Below are 18,988 nucleotides of genomic sequence, written 5' to 3'. Positions count from 1 at the left end.
ACACTTGCATGGTAACAACTACGTCATAAATAATCATAATTTTGGGAAGTAAGCAGGTACCTTAGCGGCATCAAATGTTGACAAAACGTTGCCGCCACATTGAGAAAGTTGCTTCAACGTTGTGGCAACATTGCATGCTACTAGGGTACCCACTATGCCATGATTCATCATTCTGCGGAGACGCGAGGTACCCGCTATATATCTGTAAGGCATTTTGTGTTCCTTGTTGATGCTGTGGCTGAAGACGATAAAGAATTATGGCTGAGCCCTTTGCAATATGTGGGAATTCTTTCAACCACTCAGCCGTTACGCAATTTGCATTGTGTGACGCCTGGTTATTATGTTACTCTTCTACCGCGCTATATTGCCTCTGTTAACGTGATTCCTTGCCCGACTGACGCCTGTGCAGGGTGTTTTCGCGAAGGAGATTCAAGCACCGGCGTTCGTTTGTGGTAGAATGCTCGACAGCCACGTAGAGTGGCTGGGTTCTAATCCCGCACATTGTGCGCGATAGCGCTTACGGATAGCGGTGGCGGCGGACAACTACTCCACCAAAATCGGCTGTTGTGATTTCATAACAACTTTCGCTGTTAAACATTTTCAGCGGGCCGAGCTGTGCGCATGGACGTATCCTCCCTGCCCAATCTTCCTGCCCTTCGTCTCATGGCGCTGATTGGCTTTCCTGTTACTCTGTTCAATAAAAATATACACTTATGAACCTATACAGATCACGTGACCCTGGCGCTTTTTTTTTTTATATGGAAGTGCGCCACGAGCCAGTTATAGGCTTGAACATGAAAGGCATGCTTCCAATAGACACTGACGAATCCGTGCGTAGTGCTAGTAATGAAGTGATTGACATTCACATTAATGGCAGTGTCCCTTAATTGCTATAGTATTGGGGTCTCTCGCCTAGTTGCACTGCGTGCGGAGCAGACGAAACACTCGAGCGCCTCTTGTGCGTGTGCCCCGCGTTTCAATCTCAACGAGCCGCCTTGATCGCCGCACTGCGCCGCCAGGGTTACCTTCGGCCAGAGCCGTATATACCCTTTGTGAGGGGATATACGGTTTGCCCGCGGCTACATAGAGGGACCTCCTCTTCCTTGCCTACCACCACACCTAGGTCTTCATGCTCTTTCCTTCCATGGGGACACTGGACTGGACAACCAGCTGTAGAAACCACTCTCTGCGTCCTCGGCCACGGAAACCTCTCTAATCTAACCATCATTAATTCCCTCCTGCAGACGCTGAGACGTGATCCCATTTAGTGTTGCAGAAATAGTGCCTTTTCCTCTCCTCAAATTTTACTCCTCCTCCTCCTCACCTAGAGAAGGTATTTGCACTTTCCAACGTTCTGTGGAAGCTCGACGTTAGGCATGTATCGCGTGTAGATGGCCGGAGGTGGTGCGTGAGCGTAGTGCCCTTCGTAGCAGAAGCCCCTGAAGCAGGACTGCTGGTTCATCTGGGATTCGTGAACGATCTGCATGATGGCCGTCACGGTGCCTCCGATGTGAACCACCAGGCCGGTGACCAGGGCCACCACAAGGCCGATCTTCATGTTTCGACTCAGAGGCCTGTGAAAAAAAAAACTTTTACTGCATTTAGGTACTCAACTTTTCACTTTCATAACAAGCGGTTCGTTTTTGTTTCGCTGTGACACTTTTCATTGCGACGAAAAGGAGCTGGTGTGTTCTATACACGCACATGGATACGTTCCATAGACCGAATTCGAGCTTTATTAGGCAATGAACATCGCTATGTTCTTGAGGACTAAAAGCCAGTCCAGAGAGAGAGATTTATTATGGTAGAAAAGCTGAGAGGTTTACCTGACATTTTATGCAGCGCCAAACTTTACGAAGACACACAGAAATGGCAAGCCACAAGCGCTTTCATCAACTAAAAGTTTACTTAATGTCATATTTTAGCCGCGAAAGAACGCATACACAGAGCAAAGCGACACACAACGACAGGACGGGTGGCGGTGTGTGTTTCTTTGCTCTGTGTATGTGATCTTTCGCGGCTAAAATGTTACGTTAAGCAAACACCCACTAGGCCAACAAACAGTCTTGGGTAAAGTTTATTGTGCCTAGTCATTTCTATGGGCCTTCGCAAAGTATTGCGCTCCCTAAAATGTTAGATCATTACCAACTAGCCCTCCGAAATTGTCTTTTAGGTTGAACTGAATCAACGGTCTGACCTGCTACTCAGAGTTGGAGAAAGGGATTGGCTGTGTAGGGAGGCGAAGAGAAATGGTGTTGATTCTGAGGATGAAGGTGGTGACAAAGAAAAAGCTTGAATGTCCAAGGATTTTTCGCTGACCCTTGTCCAGTTCAGTCTCGTACAAAAGTTCGTTGAGAGCTTTAAGGATATTGCGCTGATTGATGCAGCCGGTCGGTTCAGGCTTCTCCACTATGACTCCAAATAACATACATTGGCGACACACCTCCTACCACGGAGGATCGATTCCCCGTGTCTTGAATCAGTTGATTCTATCGCATTCCTGTATCTTTTTTATTTTAGCGCACTTGACGTGCCCAAATGCGTTTTGCTTCCTCTAAAACCCACATCACCTATTCTAATGCACGCGAGCATATGATGCTTTATGCATTAACAGAGCCTGCGAAACCAAGATATGAACGCAAAGGTGTAGTACGAATGAGTTCTGGGGAAACCCGCAAGGAGGTGGAAGTGTTGTGAAAGGGAAAACTGACAATGACCCGCTCAATTGGTAGAGCGACCGCCCCGGACCAGGACGAAGTTTCTCGGTCACCGTGAAGCTTTCTTTCTGAGAAATTTGTGTGGATCTCCTTTAGTTTTGTGCTACAAATGTGTGGTTATCAGCTTTGCCTACACAACAGTATAAGACAGTGGTTCTCCAATGGGGTCCGCGTACCGCAGGAGGTCCCCGAAGCCATCTTAAGGGATCTGGGAAATCCATCCTCGGAAAAACAAACAAAAAACGCGTTTTTTTGGAGGTACACTACCTCCTATGACTGTGGCCCCTTCTGATGTCTGATATGCTTCACCGCATAATGCTCTTGGATTGCGGCGGAGCTGACTTATGTTTCCCCTTTTCCATGAGAGGGTTGTAAAGCTTTTGTTGCAGTTTTCTACGACATATGCACGCAAGCATGCTTTTTCTATGCTTGAATATTTGCAGGACAGATATAGTTAGAAACAGGTTGGATATGACTGCAGACTACACAATTGGCATGCTGTTGATATCGAATTGGCATGGCACTTTAGTTTGACCATTCTTAGCCAGGGAGAAACAAAAGGCACCTGTTTCACGCTGCATGTCGTGTTAATTTATGACCCCCTCCTTTTCTCTCCCTACAAGGGGTCCCTCATCACTTCCACCAGTCCCCAAGGGCTCCCGAAACATCCATGGCCAAGAGCCACTGGTATAGAATATTTGTACGAATTCACCTCTCAGGCCACTGTGGCGATCCCCTGCAGAGGCCGGCGTAGAAAATGGGAGGCAGCACGAAGGCGATGGGGCAGACGAACAGAGATCCCACGAGCGCCATCAGGGGTCCTTCTTGAGGGACGACCAGAGCCATCACGCATGCCAAGGCCATCAATGGTGACGCCATCTTGGCACGGCTCCACACGCTCGCTGCGAAGCGACACAGACATGTACTACTTAAGAGTTAGCAACAATGCGGCACTTGGTAATGTCGTTTCTCACACTTTCCATGAGACACAGAGCGAGAAAGAGATAGAAATAAACAACACGAAAAAGAGATAGAAAAACGGAAAGCAAGGCAGAAAAGAAAGAATGAGAGAAATGGCTACGGCTACAGGTTTAGAAAACGCCATTTCCTGTAAAGACGCATATTCCTTTGAGATAAATTTTCATATATTTATTGTTGACTTACAGTGTGTGATCTACATAAAAAAAATATGGCAGCTTCGCACGAGTGGTGCAGGTCTGAAGTAAGAGCGCTGATGGGTGGCCTTCCTTGTTTCTCTTTATTTTTTCTTTCTCTTTCTCTCTGGAACTTGTATTCTTTCTCTCTCTTTCCTTGCTTCCCTTTATTTCTCTTTCTTTATCTTTCTGTCTTCCTGTATGCTTTTCTATTTCTTTTTCGAGTATTTTCCGCTATCTTTCTCTCTCTTCCTATGTCTTTTGTCTTTCTTACTCTCTCTCTCTGATTGTTGCTTTCTTTCTTCGTGTCTCCATACTTCTTTTTCTTTTTCCTTCTGTGTTGCTCTCTGCTTTTTCTATCTCTTTTTCGTGTCTGTTTCGTGTCTGTTTCTTTCATGTCTTTCTCTCATTTTATGTCTTTTTCTGTCTTTCTATCTTCTTAAGTCTTTATTCTCTTTATTTCTCTGTCTCTATTTTCTGTTTATCTCTTTCTCTCACTCTCTCTCACTCTCTCTCTCTCTCTCTCTCTCACGCCTTTCACGTGCTCCATTTCGCCGAGCAGATTTTTCGTTTAACGCTAGCGACTGCTGTATTCGATAGCGGTGCTTGCCCAATACCTGTGATGCATCATACCCACCTGCGGAGTTTCGCACGACGGAGCGCAAGTTGCCGATAGCTTAAACACCTTCACTCTTAAAACGAGGTGTATTTTGCCTCCCCCCATCCCCCTTATGCTGACGCCTATTCCCGTGATATAAATTTCATATAGCTGCAGAGCCACCATGTTTTGCTATGCGGTAACGCACTCACCCTTGCCGCGGTCCCCGACCTTGTCGTACTCTTCGAGGGTGCAAGATATCAGGTTTGCCGTCGGAGTGTAGCCCACTGAGAGTAGGATGTGAGCGGCCACTCGGGTTCTCTCGGTGTTCAAGGACATGATCACATTTCCGCTGACCATCACTCCGAACGCAGCGTAGCCCATCACGCCAATCAGGAGACAGGCTGCGGTGTACCCTTCAGAGAAACAGGGACTATTAAATTGTGCACTCTATTCTTCCGCAATCTCACAGCGTCTCTTGTGAGGAATGTCACAGTACAGGGGTCTCAAACAAGTGGCCCGGCCCGCACATGACTGTTTTCGTCCCGCATTTTGTTTTTTTGTTTTTTTTTTATTTCATGGCTTATGTTTTATGATTTTGCTCAATGGTGCTCCGATTATTTTCTCGAATATTGCGATTATTAACGCTTTGTCCGGGTGTGCTACGCAAGGTGTGACTGATCTCTACGTTGTTTCCGTGAGGCACCTCGTGCGGTCGCCAACTGTTGAAACATGACTGCGGGAAAAAAAACTGTATGCTTCAGAATAAGCGTCCAGATTTCAGTCATTCTGGATATTGGTATCGACATGTTGTTCGAATCCTAGCGCCACATCCCCTTCAGAAATGACCAATACGCCCCGCCACGGTGGTCTAGTGGTGATGGCGCTCGACTGCTGACCCGAAGATCGCGGGATCGAATCCCGGCCGCGGCGGCTGCATTTTCGATGGAGGCGAAAATGTCTGAGCCCCGTGTACTTAGATTTAGGTGCATGTTAAAGAACCCCAGGTGGTCGAAATTTCCGGAGCCCTCCACTAGGGCGTCTCTCATAATCATCGTGGTTTTGGGACGTTAAACCCCAGATATTATTATTTAAATGACCAATATACGACATATGCGAATGGCCTTGTTTGAAATGACAACGTTAGCTAACCGCTAACCTTTTGTTCAATCTAACACCACCACCCCCTACCCCTCCTCCTTCAACCTTGTTGTGGCCCTTGCGGGAATAAATTTCGTGACTGCGGCCCGCTAGCTGAGGTACGTTTGAGACCCGTGTCATAGTAGGAAGCCGTTTGAATTACATGGTACCACCCGAAGTTGCGCAACCCATGAACTTCGCAAAATGCACAGCTTTACTTGCACGAGTGAGGACTGACACTCTTGTTTTTCTTCCCAGCACTTCCGGTCGACTACTTACTTCGAGTATAAGCTTACTTCAGATAAAGGCTAATTACCCTCTAGATAATTAATAAAAATTAATTGAATGAGTTCAATGAAATAACAGGTGGTTTTACTGTGAGCAGCTGGGACCATTGCCGCAACTGACGGCGCAGGTTTCAACCACGCGCTCCTTTCTACGTGGCCTCTGTGATCCGATTCGGCATTGCGACGAAGCACAATGTTAAAACATGGAATACACCAGGGCAAACAAAACCGAGGGGCGAGTGCCACTAAAATACACCTAAGTCAGCGATTAGTTCTTTTTCGGTCTTCCTTCTACAGACATAAAGAATGTGGCGAGCCGCACTATAACCAGTACCCTCACTCCCAACAGGTGGAAGCCTAATCCGCATGTAGGTTTGTAAGTTTGCTACAGATGGTAATACCAGTGTAAGAAAGCGACGACAGCGCCCCCTTTTTTTATTGGTAATAGGCAGCAGCATATAACTTGGTAAATATGTACACGTTGCAGTGTAATTCTCATTACCCATTAGATGACCTTCTCAGGATCCACATCACCTGTGTCTAACTTTCCTAAGTAAACGCCTTCTTGAGCGGATTCAAGACGTTGGCTGCAAAGAACAACTTCGCCTTTGCTTGGCAGGTTATTGAGCTCTACTTAAAGCGGTACTGACACACAAAATTCTGGTGCATCGTTTTTTTTTTTTTTTGTTACTATATGTTCCTAGAGGTGATAACACGGCCACCGTTTGCTGCAGCGCGCGATAGAAAATAATTACAGTCTGTTTATTAGCAACCAGTCTCAGTTTCGGTTTGTGAGAGCTCTGATAACAAGCTACCGTGGACAACTAACGCCGTCTAGTGTGTGAAACGACGCACAGAACTCACACGCACTTCCGCGCTGCCTGCATGGTCTTTCGAACGCGGCACGTGCAACGCGATTTCGTTGCCGTCATCGTTATCCTCGTCAACTGATGACAAAGCCAATTCTTGAGGCTTCCACACGTTCGTCGCGGGCACGGACTAACGAGCAGCCGCCGAATAGTAGCCTGCTGGCGCAAGGGCGGCAAAAGCGCAATGGTGGCTATGACGTCACAATTCAGCTGGGCATCTCGGAGCTCGGCCGCAGTGGTGACGTCGCGGAAGTATTGGGGTCCCTTTCAGGTCGCTTTGTATGACGTCAATGTCACGAGGTGCGGCGCATAGCGCTAGATCGGGCACGCGAATTTCAAAATTCATATAATTTACCTGCCAAGCTGTATTCGCTATTGAGATTTGGTAGATGATATACGCATGTTCACGAGAATAGATCCCGCACGCAATCTCAGCCGCGGGATTGTGTGTCAGTGCCCCTTTAAGTCCTTGGCATGTTAGCCTTGAGACGTACTGTTAACTTAGATTTATTTACACGTTGATGAACCCCAGGGTGTGAAAATTATCGCGATAGCCACAAATACGGCATCTATCTCTGCCTCGCAGTTCCCATCACACGTTTAAACCCGCAAGTCGTCAATCAGAACTACTATGTTCGTAGGCTATGTAATTCAAGAAGAATTCATAAAACATACGCATGACCACTGTGAGAGGCACCGACGTGGTACAAATGCAATTTTAGTTTAGCGTTGGCGTGATAGAGGGGCTTAAGAGAATAGCGTTACCGTGCCGCAAATGTTCGTAGCAGACAACGCGTTTTAGTATAGCGGAATAGCGTTTACGCGCCCAAGCTGTGACTGTGGCGTCATCTGCGTTTTAAAAAAATGCGTTGAGTTGTTTTAAAAAAAATTAAAAGAAATAAAAGATTGAAACTGCTCACCTGTATCCCCGCATGCAGCAATGTTACAACTTTTTTAGTAATAATAAAAACAAATGAATATCAACCACACACCAAAAGCGAAACTTTATATGCTGCAGATTTGTTTACACCGATCATCTAGTCAGGCCTAGGAACGTTCGAAAAGGGAAGCGATCTCAAAAACTCCTCTAAGTTATCCGTAATACTTTGTCGTCGAAGCTGCCTGAAGGCAAAGAAGCCATTTAACAGTCATTTGCTGCGAACGAAGTGAGTCCTTCCACAGCAACGCCAACTTCAGTTCGAAGCGGGCGTCTGGCACCACCTCTATGTTTTACGTGCACTCCCTTACAAAAATAAATTTAGACAGTCCACAGGCTATTTAAACCCCGTTTTAGACAGCCTATAGAGCGTCTATATGTATTTTTGTAAGGGCTACGTAAACCCCGCAGACACGGTACCGCTAAATCTCAAAAAGAACGTGCGTACGGTAAACGGTACGGGTCGTTTAGCGCACTGCGCATGCGCATGCGCATGCGCATTTCGATCCCACTATACCACGAAGCACGCTATTCCGCTAAGCCCGTTAAACCATAACTGTCTATTTACGGCCGTACCTCCAGTTTTTACAAGATCAACGCCACGACTACATTCTCGCAGTGCTAGGGCCAGTATCGGTGCTTACCGGCAACACTGTAGCCAGCGGCTCTTCTGAAGTTCGACGGCGCCGCCATGTCCCGGCGCACGTTCGTAAAGCCCGAGACACCGGCGAAGTTGAACGCGATGACTCCCAAGCCGACGAAGAAAGGCACCGCGGATCGTTCACCGAACACGCTCCTTCCCGGGACCACGTGACCCGCTCCGGCCTGCTTGTACCCGGCAGCTTTGAGGAGTTCAGCCGGGTCAATCGAAGATCCCAGCACTGGTGACCACTGACTGGGACCGAGGAAACTGTCGGCAAGGCCAGCCAGCAGCAGGGACAAAAGCGACAGTGACAGCGGCAAGTGGACAACGCTGCACCTGCACCCATGGTCGTCGAACGGGTATTATAATACGGCGCTAAACGCAGAGACTGTTGTTAAGGCGAAAGCCTTCGATGCCTCATCAAACGTGAAGATTCACCATCGGCGTCAGCATCACCTGGCGTCAACACGAGTGATGCAATAAATCGTCATCACGTGATGACGTCACCCCCCCCCAATCATGGCGTCACAAATGGACAAATTTTGTGTCGTCACCGTGACGTCATTATGACGTCACTGCGACAACGTTGGTCAAAGGTAGGCCAATCATAAAGGCAGTGCAAAATCAAGTGACGTGCATAAAGCTTGCAGTGCCTCCGATCCTGGAGGCAGTGCAAAACCATCTCAGATGCAGAAAGCTTTCGGAGGGGGGCGGTGGAGGATCCATATGTCTACTGAGAAGAAAAAGAAGATGATGGCTTTTGCCTTCGAGTCGTCTTAGGCGAATACACGGGGAACCCTGTGACTGTTTGTGTGCCACTTCTGAGCAAATGATTCTTTTCTTTTTTTTTTCTGATGCGAAGCATTGAACCTCCACTACCTCATTGCCCGATTTAGTAGACTCCCTGGTTTGTATGAAGACTTCATTGAAAACTTCATTGAAAGAGTTGCAAGCGTGTTGCTTTAGTGGGACTTTGGAAAGCGTCGTCTTTCCCACTTTCTCTTGAGTTCTGATTTTCAAAAATAGCTGTATTCTTTCCTTGTACAAGAATCAAAATGATTCTCGAACTAAATGCACAGTGCCTGACAGAGGACCCCACACCTTTGTACACAGTTTGTATACAACTTACATTTGTTCAACAGTATAACAGTCAATACTGATAAAAAAACAGCTTTCACAGCATCCAGTTCAAGATGCAAAAAAGAAGCAATATAGAAAAATAAAGGAAATGAAATATTGACATCACATCACATCAGTAAGGTAGAGAGGTGGGCGAGTTGGAAATGATGCATGTTTGTAAACATCAGCACTCGTACTGTGTCATTTTGGTCTTGTGCTCCATCCTGTTCGCGCTGAGTTTTCAAACATACATTATATCAGGTTCAACAATAAAAAGAGCCTTGTAAGATATCAAAACAACCATCATTCTGGAAAAACGTACAGTAGAACAATGTGGAACATGCGAAATAGAATATTGCTATGGCTAATGCAATACAAAGTTTCATCGCCCTTTAATTAAATAAACCCCCTCTTGCCTCAGTGTTAGGTAAAAAACTCAATAATATTGGCGATATTGACTGAAGGCGGCGTTGGTATTCCAGCCCTCGATTATAACATTACGCGTATTAACTAATAATACTTGACAGTAGTTATTACTAGCCACCGTTCAGCCAACATAGATACTCTAGGAGATTTTCATTTCGTCACCATGTGCCTTGTAAAAGATCTCTTTCTTTCACCCTCTCACTCACCAGTATCGTGTGACCTCAGCCCATGGACCCTTCACTGCTGCGCTCATCGCGCCGAGGCTGACTACGAGAACGCAGTACATTTGGCCATGGGGCAACGAGAGAGGTATGAAAGCCAGCACGAAGTCCGTTATGGCCTCTGCTGTCAGGACTATCACCACTGACTGCAGGCCCACCACCGATAGCAGGCGCAAGCCACTCACGATCCTCCTGTAAGAGACGAAGGCATTGTTGTGTAATGTCTGGGGTTAAGAGAGGGAAGCAGACAACGACTCGTTTGTAGCATGAAACCACAAAGAAATCCATACGGAGTTTTCAGAAATAAGACCTCTTGGTTGCCGAACAATTCTGTCCGGGTCCAGGGACTGAATCCGGGACCATAGAGTTTCCTAGAACTCTGGCGCTAGTGTCTATGGGAGCTGCAACGCATGGAGCTTCAGCCAGCATGGGAATGATGGGTAGTAGACGGATCTGTCTAAACTTCGTTCTTTCGGCTCCGTTTGGCTCCGCGTCACCTGCATCCCCTTTGTCGCAAAACAAAGTTCAGCAAAAGTTAGCAGTTCCACTTCACCACTTTAACTTTTTTAGGCTCACCGCCAATTCAAATCTGGTCACGAAGTTCACAACGGTCTATTCTTTAATCCGAAACGAACGCCAAGACACATCAGTAAACAAAGACACAAGTGCGTTTGAAGCCGTAAGCACGAAGATTAGGCAAATCCGTGTACTACCCATCATTCCCATGGTGGCTGAACGATCGCAGCGCCAGAGTCCCATCTAGCATAAGTTAATTTTAGGAAACTCTCTGCCCGGAACCAATGTCTTGCAGCGGTGGTCGCTCTACCAGTTGAGCCAACCATGAAGCTAGCAAATGGCAGCGCAGAGGCGAATTAATCGTCGACTCGAAGCAAATAGACAGATATTATTGCAACTCAGTTCTGCAGAATCCCGCAAGGTGGCGGACGAGTTAAGAGGTTAAGACAGCCACCCACTTGTAGCATTAAGCCACAAGCAAGTCAATAATTTCCATTAGACTTCCATGTGGCTTCATCCTGCAAATGGGTGGTTGTCTTAACCTTTTAACCCTTCCACCACCTTGAAGCGTTCCGCAGAACTTATTTAAATTCCTAGGGTTTTAGCAGCTAAAAGGACGATATGATAAAACGACGATATGGACTCCGGATTATCTAGACCACCTCGGGTTCCATTAACGTGCGTTGAAATTGCACCGTACACGAGCGTTTAGCATTTCGCATCCACCGAAATGCGACTGCCATGACCTGAAACTCGTTTCTTTGCGGTCAGCAGCCGAGCATCGCCATCACAGACATTATAATTGACAAACACACTCTATTGTTTTTACTATTAATTTACCAGCTATGTCATTTTTGAGAAAACACACACCTTTTCGCTACACATTGCTATACTTCAGGTTAAAAAGATAGCATTACCATGGTGTCAACTCTGCTTCCCGTTCACTTCTGTCGACATTGGCTAACTGTTGGCTAGCACTGGTTTATGTTTGCCAACATTCTGCTGGTGTTGCGTAAAGTTAGCTATATCCTAATATTTCTTGATAATCGCCAGCGCTGAATAATCTGGTTTAACGACAAGAATAACAGACACAGACAATCCTGGACCTCCTTGCGTATAGAGTTCTCGCTACACTGCTTTTCTGTATAAAACTTGAAACACTCAACAAGTGTTGTGTCATGAAAGAAAATCTTTGACTTTCTTTGCAATTGACGTTGGCAAGAATTGCTTTGAAAGCGCTGGCGGCAATGGGGTCCTTTCGAAAGTCTTCTAGAGTATTCTATTCGAAACTGTGAACACAATTTGTGTATCGTTGTAGTTGTTGTAACTGTTATATCGATTGTTAACTGCGTTATGTTATTACCCATGTGTACCTCCCCTACGGAATGCCTTACGGCGATGTAGGTGAAGTGTAAATAAATAAATAAATAAATAAATAATAAATAAATAACATGTTTCAGCCAGTGCTAAACAATTCAGCAAAATTTGAGCATCTCTAGTTCTGTTCTTGGATATTTCTTCTAGTGTAGATAAGCAAACGCAGGTTCAAGTTGCAATAGAATTTGAGACTCGGTGTGCTGGTCAAGGATTATTTGTTAACACAGCGAAAACGACAACGAAAGGGAATCCCTGTGGTGTTATTTCCCTTATGTTCTCGCCTTCTACGCGGTCTGAAAGAAACCCAAATTTTACTCTAGAAATTTTTCAATGAACTCTAGTCTTTCTTTTTCAGTACAGCGTCATCCTTATACCACATTCACTACGGACACTTACTCTGACTATACAACAAAAGGAAACAACGCGTTTCCAGCCACTCGTAACCGATATAACGTCGATGATAAATGGGACAGATGTGCAGTTGGAAATCGCACCCCTTGAACACTCTTCAAACGAGCGACGTCAGCACTTGGTAATTTGTGGGATGCTTCGGGTGCCAGGAATACAAGCACTGGTGACCACTGTACACATATTCGGAAGTAGCATTAGATATTGCCTAAGCGGCTCAAGACCGCGTTATGCTTCCCGCACTAGTCTTTTTGTGATGCTGGTTGCACGCACTGTGATAGCGCATTAGGAATTTCGCAGTGTGGTCGCAGCCAGGCAAAATTTTCTAAATCAGGTTGTCTTCATCGCTCTTGTTATTTTATTTTGCGTACACGTCTCCTATGCGGGTAAAAGAACGACCTACCTGACTCCTGGACCGAGTGCCTTGGATGCGACGTCCGAATACTGGGTGTACCAGTCAAACTTGCGGTATTCTTTGCATCGCTCTTCCAGCATGGCGCAGCAGCTGTTCAGCAAACAAGCGTTGAATGCTGCCAGAGCCGCGAACAGGGGTACCACGATAATAGCGGCCCATCCTGCAAGAACCAAAAAGAACGTTCCGATTGCCGCATTCCGGACAGGTCTTAGCCATGTGCTTTGGTAAAGAGATTACTGGAGCTACCTATAGACGCTCAGTCTAACATCAGCACCGGTCTCATTTCACGATTAGTATTGCTTAGCATACCAATCGATCGGTCCTGCCTTTTAAATTATGTCCCCGCCTTTTTAGGTGCCGCACGTCTTCGTGATGCAGATATTACATATATCTGCCCGTGTCCCTAACATCGCAGCTTATCGGCAAAGACAAAGAAATGGGACCTTTTATTTTCAGACCTTGCGGTTCCATGCCGCCAATCACTCACTGGATTCTTGTCCTCCTAAGTGATCTTGATTATACTCCATTATGTCTCGCACCAAAGCGAAGGTCACTTTTCCCTACCTTACCGGTTTAAGAACTCGGCGAGAATTTTATGAACTGCCTCCGGGAAATAATGGCAGAACCTAAACTCTTTCGCCAGTGCTGTAGTACCACAGAGTCACCTGAAATATTTCTGGGCCTCAAAAGGAAACCCTATAGCGACACTCAGTGGGGCCCTTCTTCAGCCAAATCAGTGGCGAAATAGTTCAACTGCTGCTGTTGTGGTTTACAAGCGCCGGTGCTGCGTACATACCGGAAACAGGTTTGCACTCCTGACTTTGACCTGCTGCTCTACAGAAAGAGTCTGTGCAAGATTGTCTGAGAGAATGCGCCCTTAGTGAAGAGTTGGCGGCACGGGACCACGAGACCTAAAAGTAAGTTTGCCCCCTTTTTTTTTTTCTTGCATGCACATGCAGTTGTGATGTCAACTAAGCTCACTTCGACTTCTACTCTATCATTTCTGCAATAATACATAAGCGCTGTTGTGTCTACTGAGCTCGTCAACTTATAACATTGACCTGTCGTTCATTCACCATACATTCTTAGTCTCCAGCTACTTCACTGGTTTGAGCTTAGGGACCAATCGCCAACCTCTCGCATAATCTGGCAGCAGCAATTTATACTTCTCCCACCGACTCATGAGCGTGAGTCAATACAAAGCTACGTCAGTCAATGTCCTAATGTTGTCTAGGGAATCACCTATTCCAGCAAAGGCGTACGGCATCGCCACCATGCCCATGCCTACGAGGTTCGCCAGCAATGCCGCAGTAGTCATCGGCAGCCGTAGCATGGCGGACCGCGAAGTGAAGCGGGCGTCTTTCTTCTTCCACCGCTGGGCGAAGCATCTTTTCATTCGCTGGCACCAGCCTTCGCCACCGTTGGACCCCACTGTCGTCACTGCTTCTTCGGAGGTGACTCCTGTGTCTTCCAGGGGCACCACTTGAAATGTGTGAACAGCTGCAGAAAAGACGATGCGAGGTATATTGAGATAACATAATTGTTGAGGCCTTACGTCCCAAAGCCACGATATGATTACGAGGGACGCCGTAATGGAAAGCTCCGGAAATTTTGAACATCTGGTGTTCTTTAAACGGACATTAATGAGAAAAAATGAATCGGTTTAGATCGATAAATTGTGCTCCGAGAGCTCTCATGTCGTTAATTTCGCCATCATATGTTTATTAATAGAGGAGAAAATCAAGGTCAAAGTTTCATTTTTAAATTTCGCGCCGAAATCTCCCCGCGTGACGTCACGTATTTCAATGTGTATTTATCGTATTTTGGCGCCATTGGCTCAACAAAATTACCCCAAAGTTGGTATGTTAAGTCTATGGCCCCTCAGAGGACAATGTACTTCATTTTTACCGATTAGGATCTACGTAGTGCCTAGTAGGCGCCGTCAGAACATGTGACGTCACGGCGAATGGTGCGGAAACTTCAAGGTGGCGTTGCCAAGCACATTTTGTTTTTGCGCGTTTTCTTGCTTACTAAGCGTCTTCTCGCAGCAAGCGTGGTGTTGTCGGTATCGTGAAAGAGTACTTTACTAATACGAGAAAAATCGTTTTGCTCTTTAGTGTCCCTTTAAGGTGCACCAAGATCTGTGTACAGGGGCCTCTAGCATTTTTCCGCCGTGTAAATGCGGCCGCCGCGGCCGGAATTCGATCCCGCAACCTTCGGGTGAGCAGGGGAGCACCGTAACTACCAGACCATCGTGGCGGCTACAACGTAATGAGACCAACATACATTGAAGGCAAGGATGATACTGTGGACGTCATTTGTAGTCGTATAACTACACTGTAGTAATTATTTTATAAACGCAAATAAAGTTAAGCCGGCAAAAAGAAAACCGGCTGCCGGTTACCTTTAGATAACGCGTCCGATGTTCTACCATTTGAGTTGCGGTCGTCCTCCCGTCCATTTTATTGGATATTTGTGTGCATTTAGACATGACAGTGTTAGTCAGCGCCGCTCGTACCCATGACGGTGAGTGTGAACTTCCTTTCTGTTTTTATGCCAGCTGGTGTCACGCTGTAATGAGTAATCTGCGATGAATTACATTTGTTGGATGGAAATTCGGCAATGAAAAAACTAACTTCGAGCGAGTAATTTTTAGAATATTACTCATTACTTTGACAAGTATTATTGACTAGAATATAGACTGTCCGCTTCCCTTATGGCATAAAATACACCAATAAAATGAAAGAAAATAACGAAGACAAGTTAATCCGAGCGTCAAACCTCAAGCGTCGGTTTGGTGCTTCTGCGATGCAACAAAGATCAGAGATTTCAGTGTATATGCGCTGTAGATAAAGTGTACAGGACTTGGTGCATCACTGACGAACTGTCGTTGAAGTAATCGAAAGTAGTTGGATTACTTTTCATAAGTAAGTGTATTGAAATTCTATTGTACTTAACGGTTGGTCAGCTGTAATTTGTAACGTAATTTAGTCATATTTAAAGAAAGCACCGGAAAGGTATAAGTAGTATGCTTTAATTACGTTTTGGTAATAATTTTGCCATTTTTGGACTGGTTGCAGAAAGGGCTTTACTTAGACCTCTTACGCAAATATTTCAGAAAAGAGAGCGGTTCTCTATTGACACTTCACTTCTGCTGGCATAAAATAATTGACGGAATAGACAGACACGTCTCCTACGCTACCGACTTGCTGTCTCGGAATAAATACAAAAGCACCAATACTCGCACAAAGCCAGCGCACTAAGCATTCATGTTGATGCGCTGAAGTTGTCAGAGCCGTATTAATCCGCAGAAACTTGCCGAAAGGTGCCGAATAGTACCAATAGAAAACAGCAAGTCTTCCTGTCTTACGACGGTTGCCGTACCTTGTAAACGGTCCTTTACAATAACATTGCTGAAGTTTCATTAAAGGATTCATTGTTTGAGACGATTTCTCTTTGCTCCTTCACATGACTATGTGAGCCACGTTCAGTTCATGAAATGCAAGCCGGAGTGAAGTTAACGCGCCAAGTAATATGCCAGTCATGTAATTCTAACTCTGATCTTGCCAGGCATCTTTTAAAATAACTTCACGGACGCACATCTCACAAAATCAAGTATAGCAGCCAGAACTTGGTTCCTCAAGCATTTCCCGGAAATTATTTCTTCGATTTCCAGGAAAAAATAATTTCTGTATGGTTTGCTGGAAAACATCGGAAGGTCAATCAAATGATTCCACGTCGAGCATGCCTAAGTTGGTTCAATATGCTTTTCGTCCAACGTGTTCCTGGAATTAAAGTCAATGGTTAATAATAATAAATTACAAGTAACGGCTATGCAGTCACCGGCAACTACAAAAAAGAAAAAAGACGGCTGTAAGTAAAATGAGAAAGCGCACTCATCACCAACCGCTCCTCGCATTATGCTTCGACAAAGCGCTATTAAGCAACTATTAAGCGTAACATCCCAGCGCGCGTCCCTGACGCTTCGCTGGGATGTTACGTGTCATTTTTCATTTGGCGAAATCTCGAATCGAAAGAAGGTCTTTACATGATACGCAACCACGTAGCCCTCTACAGACGCACGCGCTGTCTAATCAAAACGTTCCTATATAAGCGGAGTGAACTCCCATAGCAAACAACACCGTGCCTTCTCTGGCAAACAGCACCGTGCCATCACAGGCGTAGCCAGGGGGTGGGTTGGGGGAGGTCAACTCCTCCTCCCGGAATTTTTCAATTTCGCACGTATGTATATGTGCACGCACGCACGAACATACGTAAAGAGTAGTTAACCTCCCCCCCCCTGCCTCCCTCCCTAGAAAAAGAATTCTCGCCACGCCCCTGCATGCCATCTCAGTTTTCGTACAATTTGATACTCACAGGTCACCGACATTCTTTTTCTTCAGAAAGCACACACAAATTCGTTGAATCTTCGGTCACACTCGCATCATCTCCAGCAGTAGAACGGGTCAAATGACACACTGAAGGTTCACTTACGCAGTCAACGTCATTCTCCAACGCCGCAAGTGATTACGATGTTCCTTTCCGTTTATTTTGAACAAGGCAGCCACGTTCACTTTGCTACGCTGCTAGGTGCTGGACAAATATGCGAGACACAGCCACGAAATTCAAAGCGCGTGCACCTCCAGCGGTCGATATCCTCCCATCCTCCTCGAACTTCTTCTGGTGTAGTCGAGACGTCGTTGCCGAAGAGATGTGCAGCGAAGCATGTGCTCCGAATGCCGCCGACGTAACGAAGCCAGGCTGACGTCACGGTTTCACTACCTCACTGCAAGCTGCTGTGACTGAATGTTGTTCCCCATAGTAAAATTGGCACGCAAAACTACGTCCTTATGCAACGGACGCGAGAGCAATTTGCGGTCGGGTGTGTTCTGCCTTCACAGTGACAATGTAACCAACGCGACTATCAACAAAGAAACCGCTAAAAGAAAGCACGCGTCGAACGGGAAGTGATATACTCTGGGGGCCTCCGAGCCGATTGCAACGGCGACGCACAAAGACGGCAAGCCTCCCGGAACAGTCAACCCGGAACAAGGTTATCGCCCCGCAAAATAACGACAGAATAGCTATGATACACACAACCGGAACGCGTAATTGCAGAGTTCGATGTTCGAGATCTAAGTCACACACTGTATCGACTTCCCATAAAACTGTACGAGCACATTCAAGAACTGAAATTTGGGCCACTTCCTGGCTTGTGTCCTTAGTGCTGTCTTGTGTCCCTGTCTTTTTGCGCTGCTTGTTTAATATGAGTGCCCTCAGTTCAGAGTTCCGAGCAAAGTCAAGCAGTCAAGAGCGTGTATACTTGAATAAATCAGGTCTTCAAACTCGAAGTCACAAGATGTCTCACACACAGATACACTGCAACTACCTGCTTTCCACTCTTTAGGTCAAACTTAAAAGCTTCACCGACGTATCCACGTTTAAGTTCCCGCAACAACGACTGGCGCAAAGCTTGCGTTCCTTCTTTCAAACCCCGATCGCTCTGTTCAACTCAGTTTCTTCTATCGACTTCGAAACAGGATATCCGGGGCCGGGGTGCTGTACACATAAATCTGTGATGCGATGGCGTCCGACACGAAGCGATCCTCGGCAGACGAAGGGACACTTTGTAACGCAACCTCCCAGATGCTTCTTTTAAACGACGCGGGTGACGTTTTGCACAACCGCGAACATGAAACCTCGCGCCGTAGTTGAATCAGTAGCAGCTCGAGCACTGTGTCGCCTTGTTGTTGTCTGGAGTGCCAGCACCAGGGACGTCTCTCTTCAATCTACAGCCGAAGTGAAGGGTGGCCTACGTGGAGGTGATGCGATTCTTCGCCGCTCCGATTGTTGCATACACCGTAACACAACTCCCGACGTCTGTCAAAATTGTGGCCCGTTGTGCAGTCTGGTCGAGAGCACACACATCGCCGGCCGTTCCTCTGGCGTCAACGGCTCCACTCGTATGTCTGACTGTGTTCTTCTCCGTCACAACAGCGTCCGCAGCGAGAAGCTCAGCAGGAGGTCCTTACGCCTCGAACCGTTTTCGCTCGCTCCGCGTGCAAGCTGCGGTCCGCCGCAACATCTGCGCGTAGACAACGGAGGCCGTGCCGCAAGCTGCGCGGTCATGCGAGAGCTCGCCTTCTTATTTTTCACCTTTC

The 18,988-nt window shown here is 46.4% G+C and overlaps 1 protein-coding gene across 2 annotated transcripts; it reads right to left on the bottom strand.

Annotated features, from left to right (window-relative positions):
* Positions 1-752: 752 nt before the first annotated feature.
* LOC119401715 (uncharacterized) lies at positions 753-18,269 on the bottom strand. 2 transcript variants are annotated; one of them, XM_037668644.2, is made up of 8 exons: positions 17,205-18,269; positions 14,070-14,327; positions 12,816-12,987; positions 10,097-10,303; positions 8,347-8,681; positions 4,682-4,885; positions 3,430-3,619; positions 753-1,574 (listed from the first exon to the last, which is right to left on the bottom strand). In XM_037668644.2, exons 1-8 carry the CDS (start codon positions 17,215-17,217, stop codon positions 1,325-1,327), a joined length of 1,629 nt encoding a protein of 542 aa, XP_037524572.1. In that variant the 5' UTR covers positions 17,218-18,269; the 3' UTR covers positions 753-1,324. The 2 variants fall into 2 exon arrangements, with proteins under 2 accessions (XP_037524572.1, XP_037524573.1); XM_037668645.2 differs by lacking the exon at positions 4,682-4,885.
* Positions 18,270-18,988: the final 719 nt, after the last annotated feature.

Source organism: Rhipicephalus sanguineus, chromosome 8 (genome assembly GCF_013339695.2).
Source record: "Rhipicephalus sanguineus isolate Rsan-2018 chromosome 8, BIME_Rsan_1.4, whole genome shotgun sequence".
Lineage (NCBI taxonomy): Eukaryota > Metazoa > Arthropoda > Arachnida > Ixodida > Ixodidae > Rhipicephalus > Rhipicephalus sanguineus.
This window is presented reverse-complemented; position numbering and strand designations above follow the sequence as displayed.

Excerpts from the sequence above, each read along its gene's own strand:
- LOC119401715 (XM_037668644.2), bottom strand. Across the intron at positions 10,304-12,815 it reads GCACTCGGTCCAGGAGTCAG|GAGGATCGTGAGTGGCTTGC; the intron begins GTAGGTCGTTCT and ends CGTCTCTTACAG. Across the intron at positions 3,620-4,681 it reads GGTCGGGGACCGCGGCAAGG|CGAGCGTGTGGAGCCGTGCC; the intron begins GTGAGTGCGTTA and ends GTCGCTTCGCAG.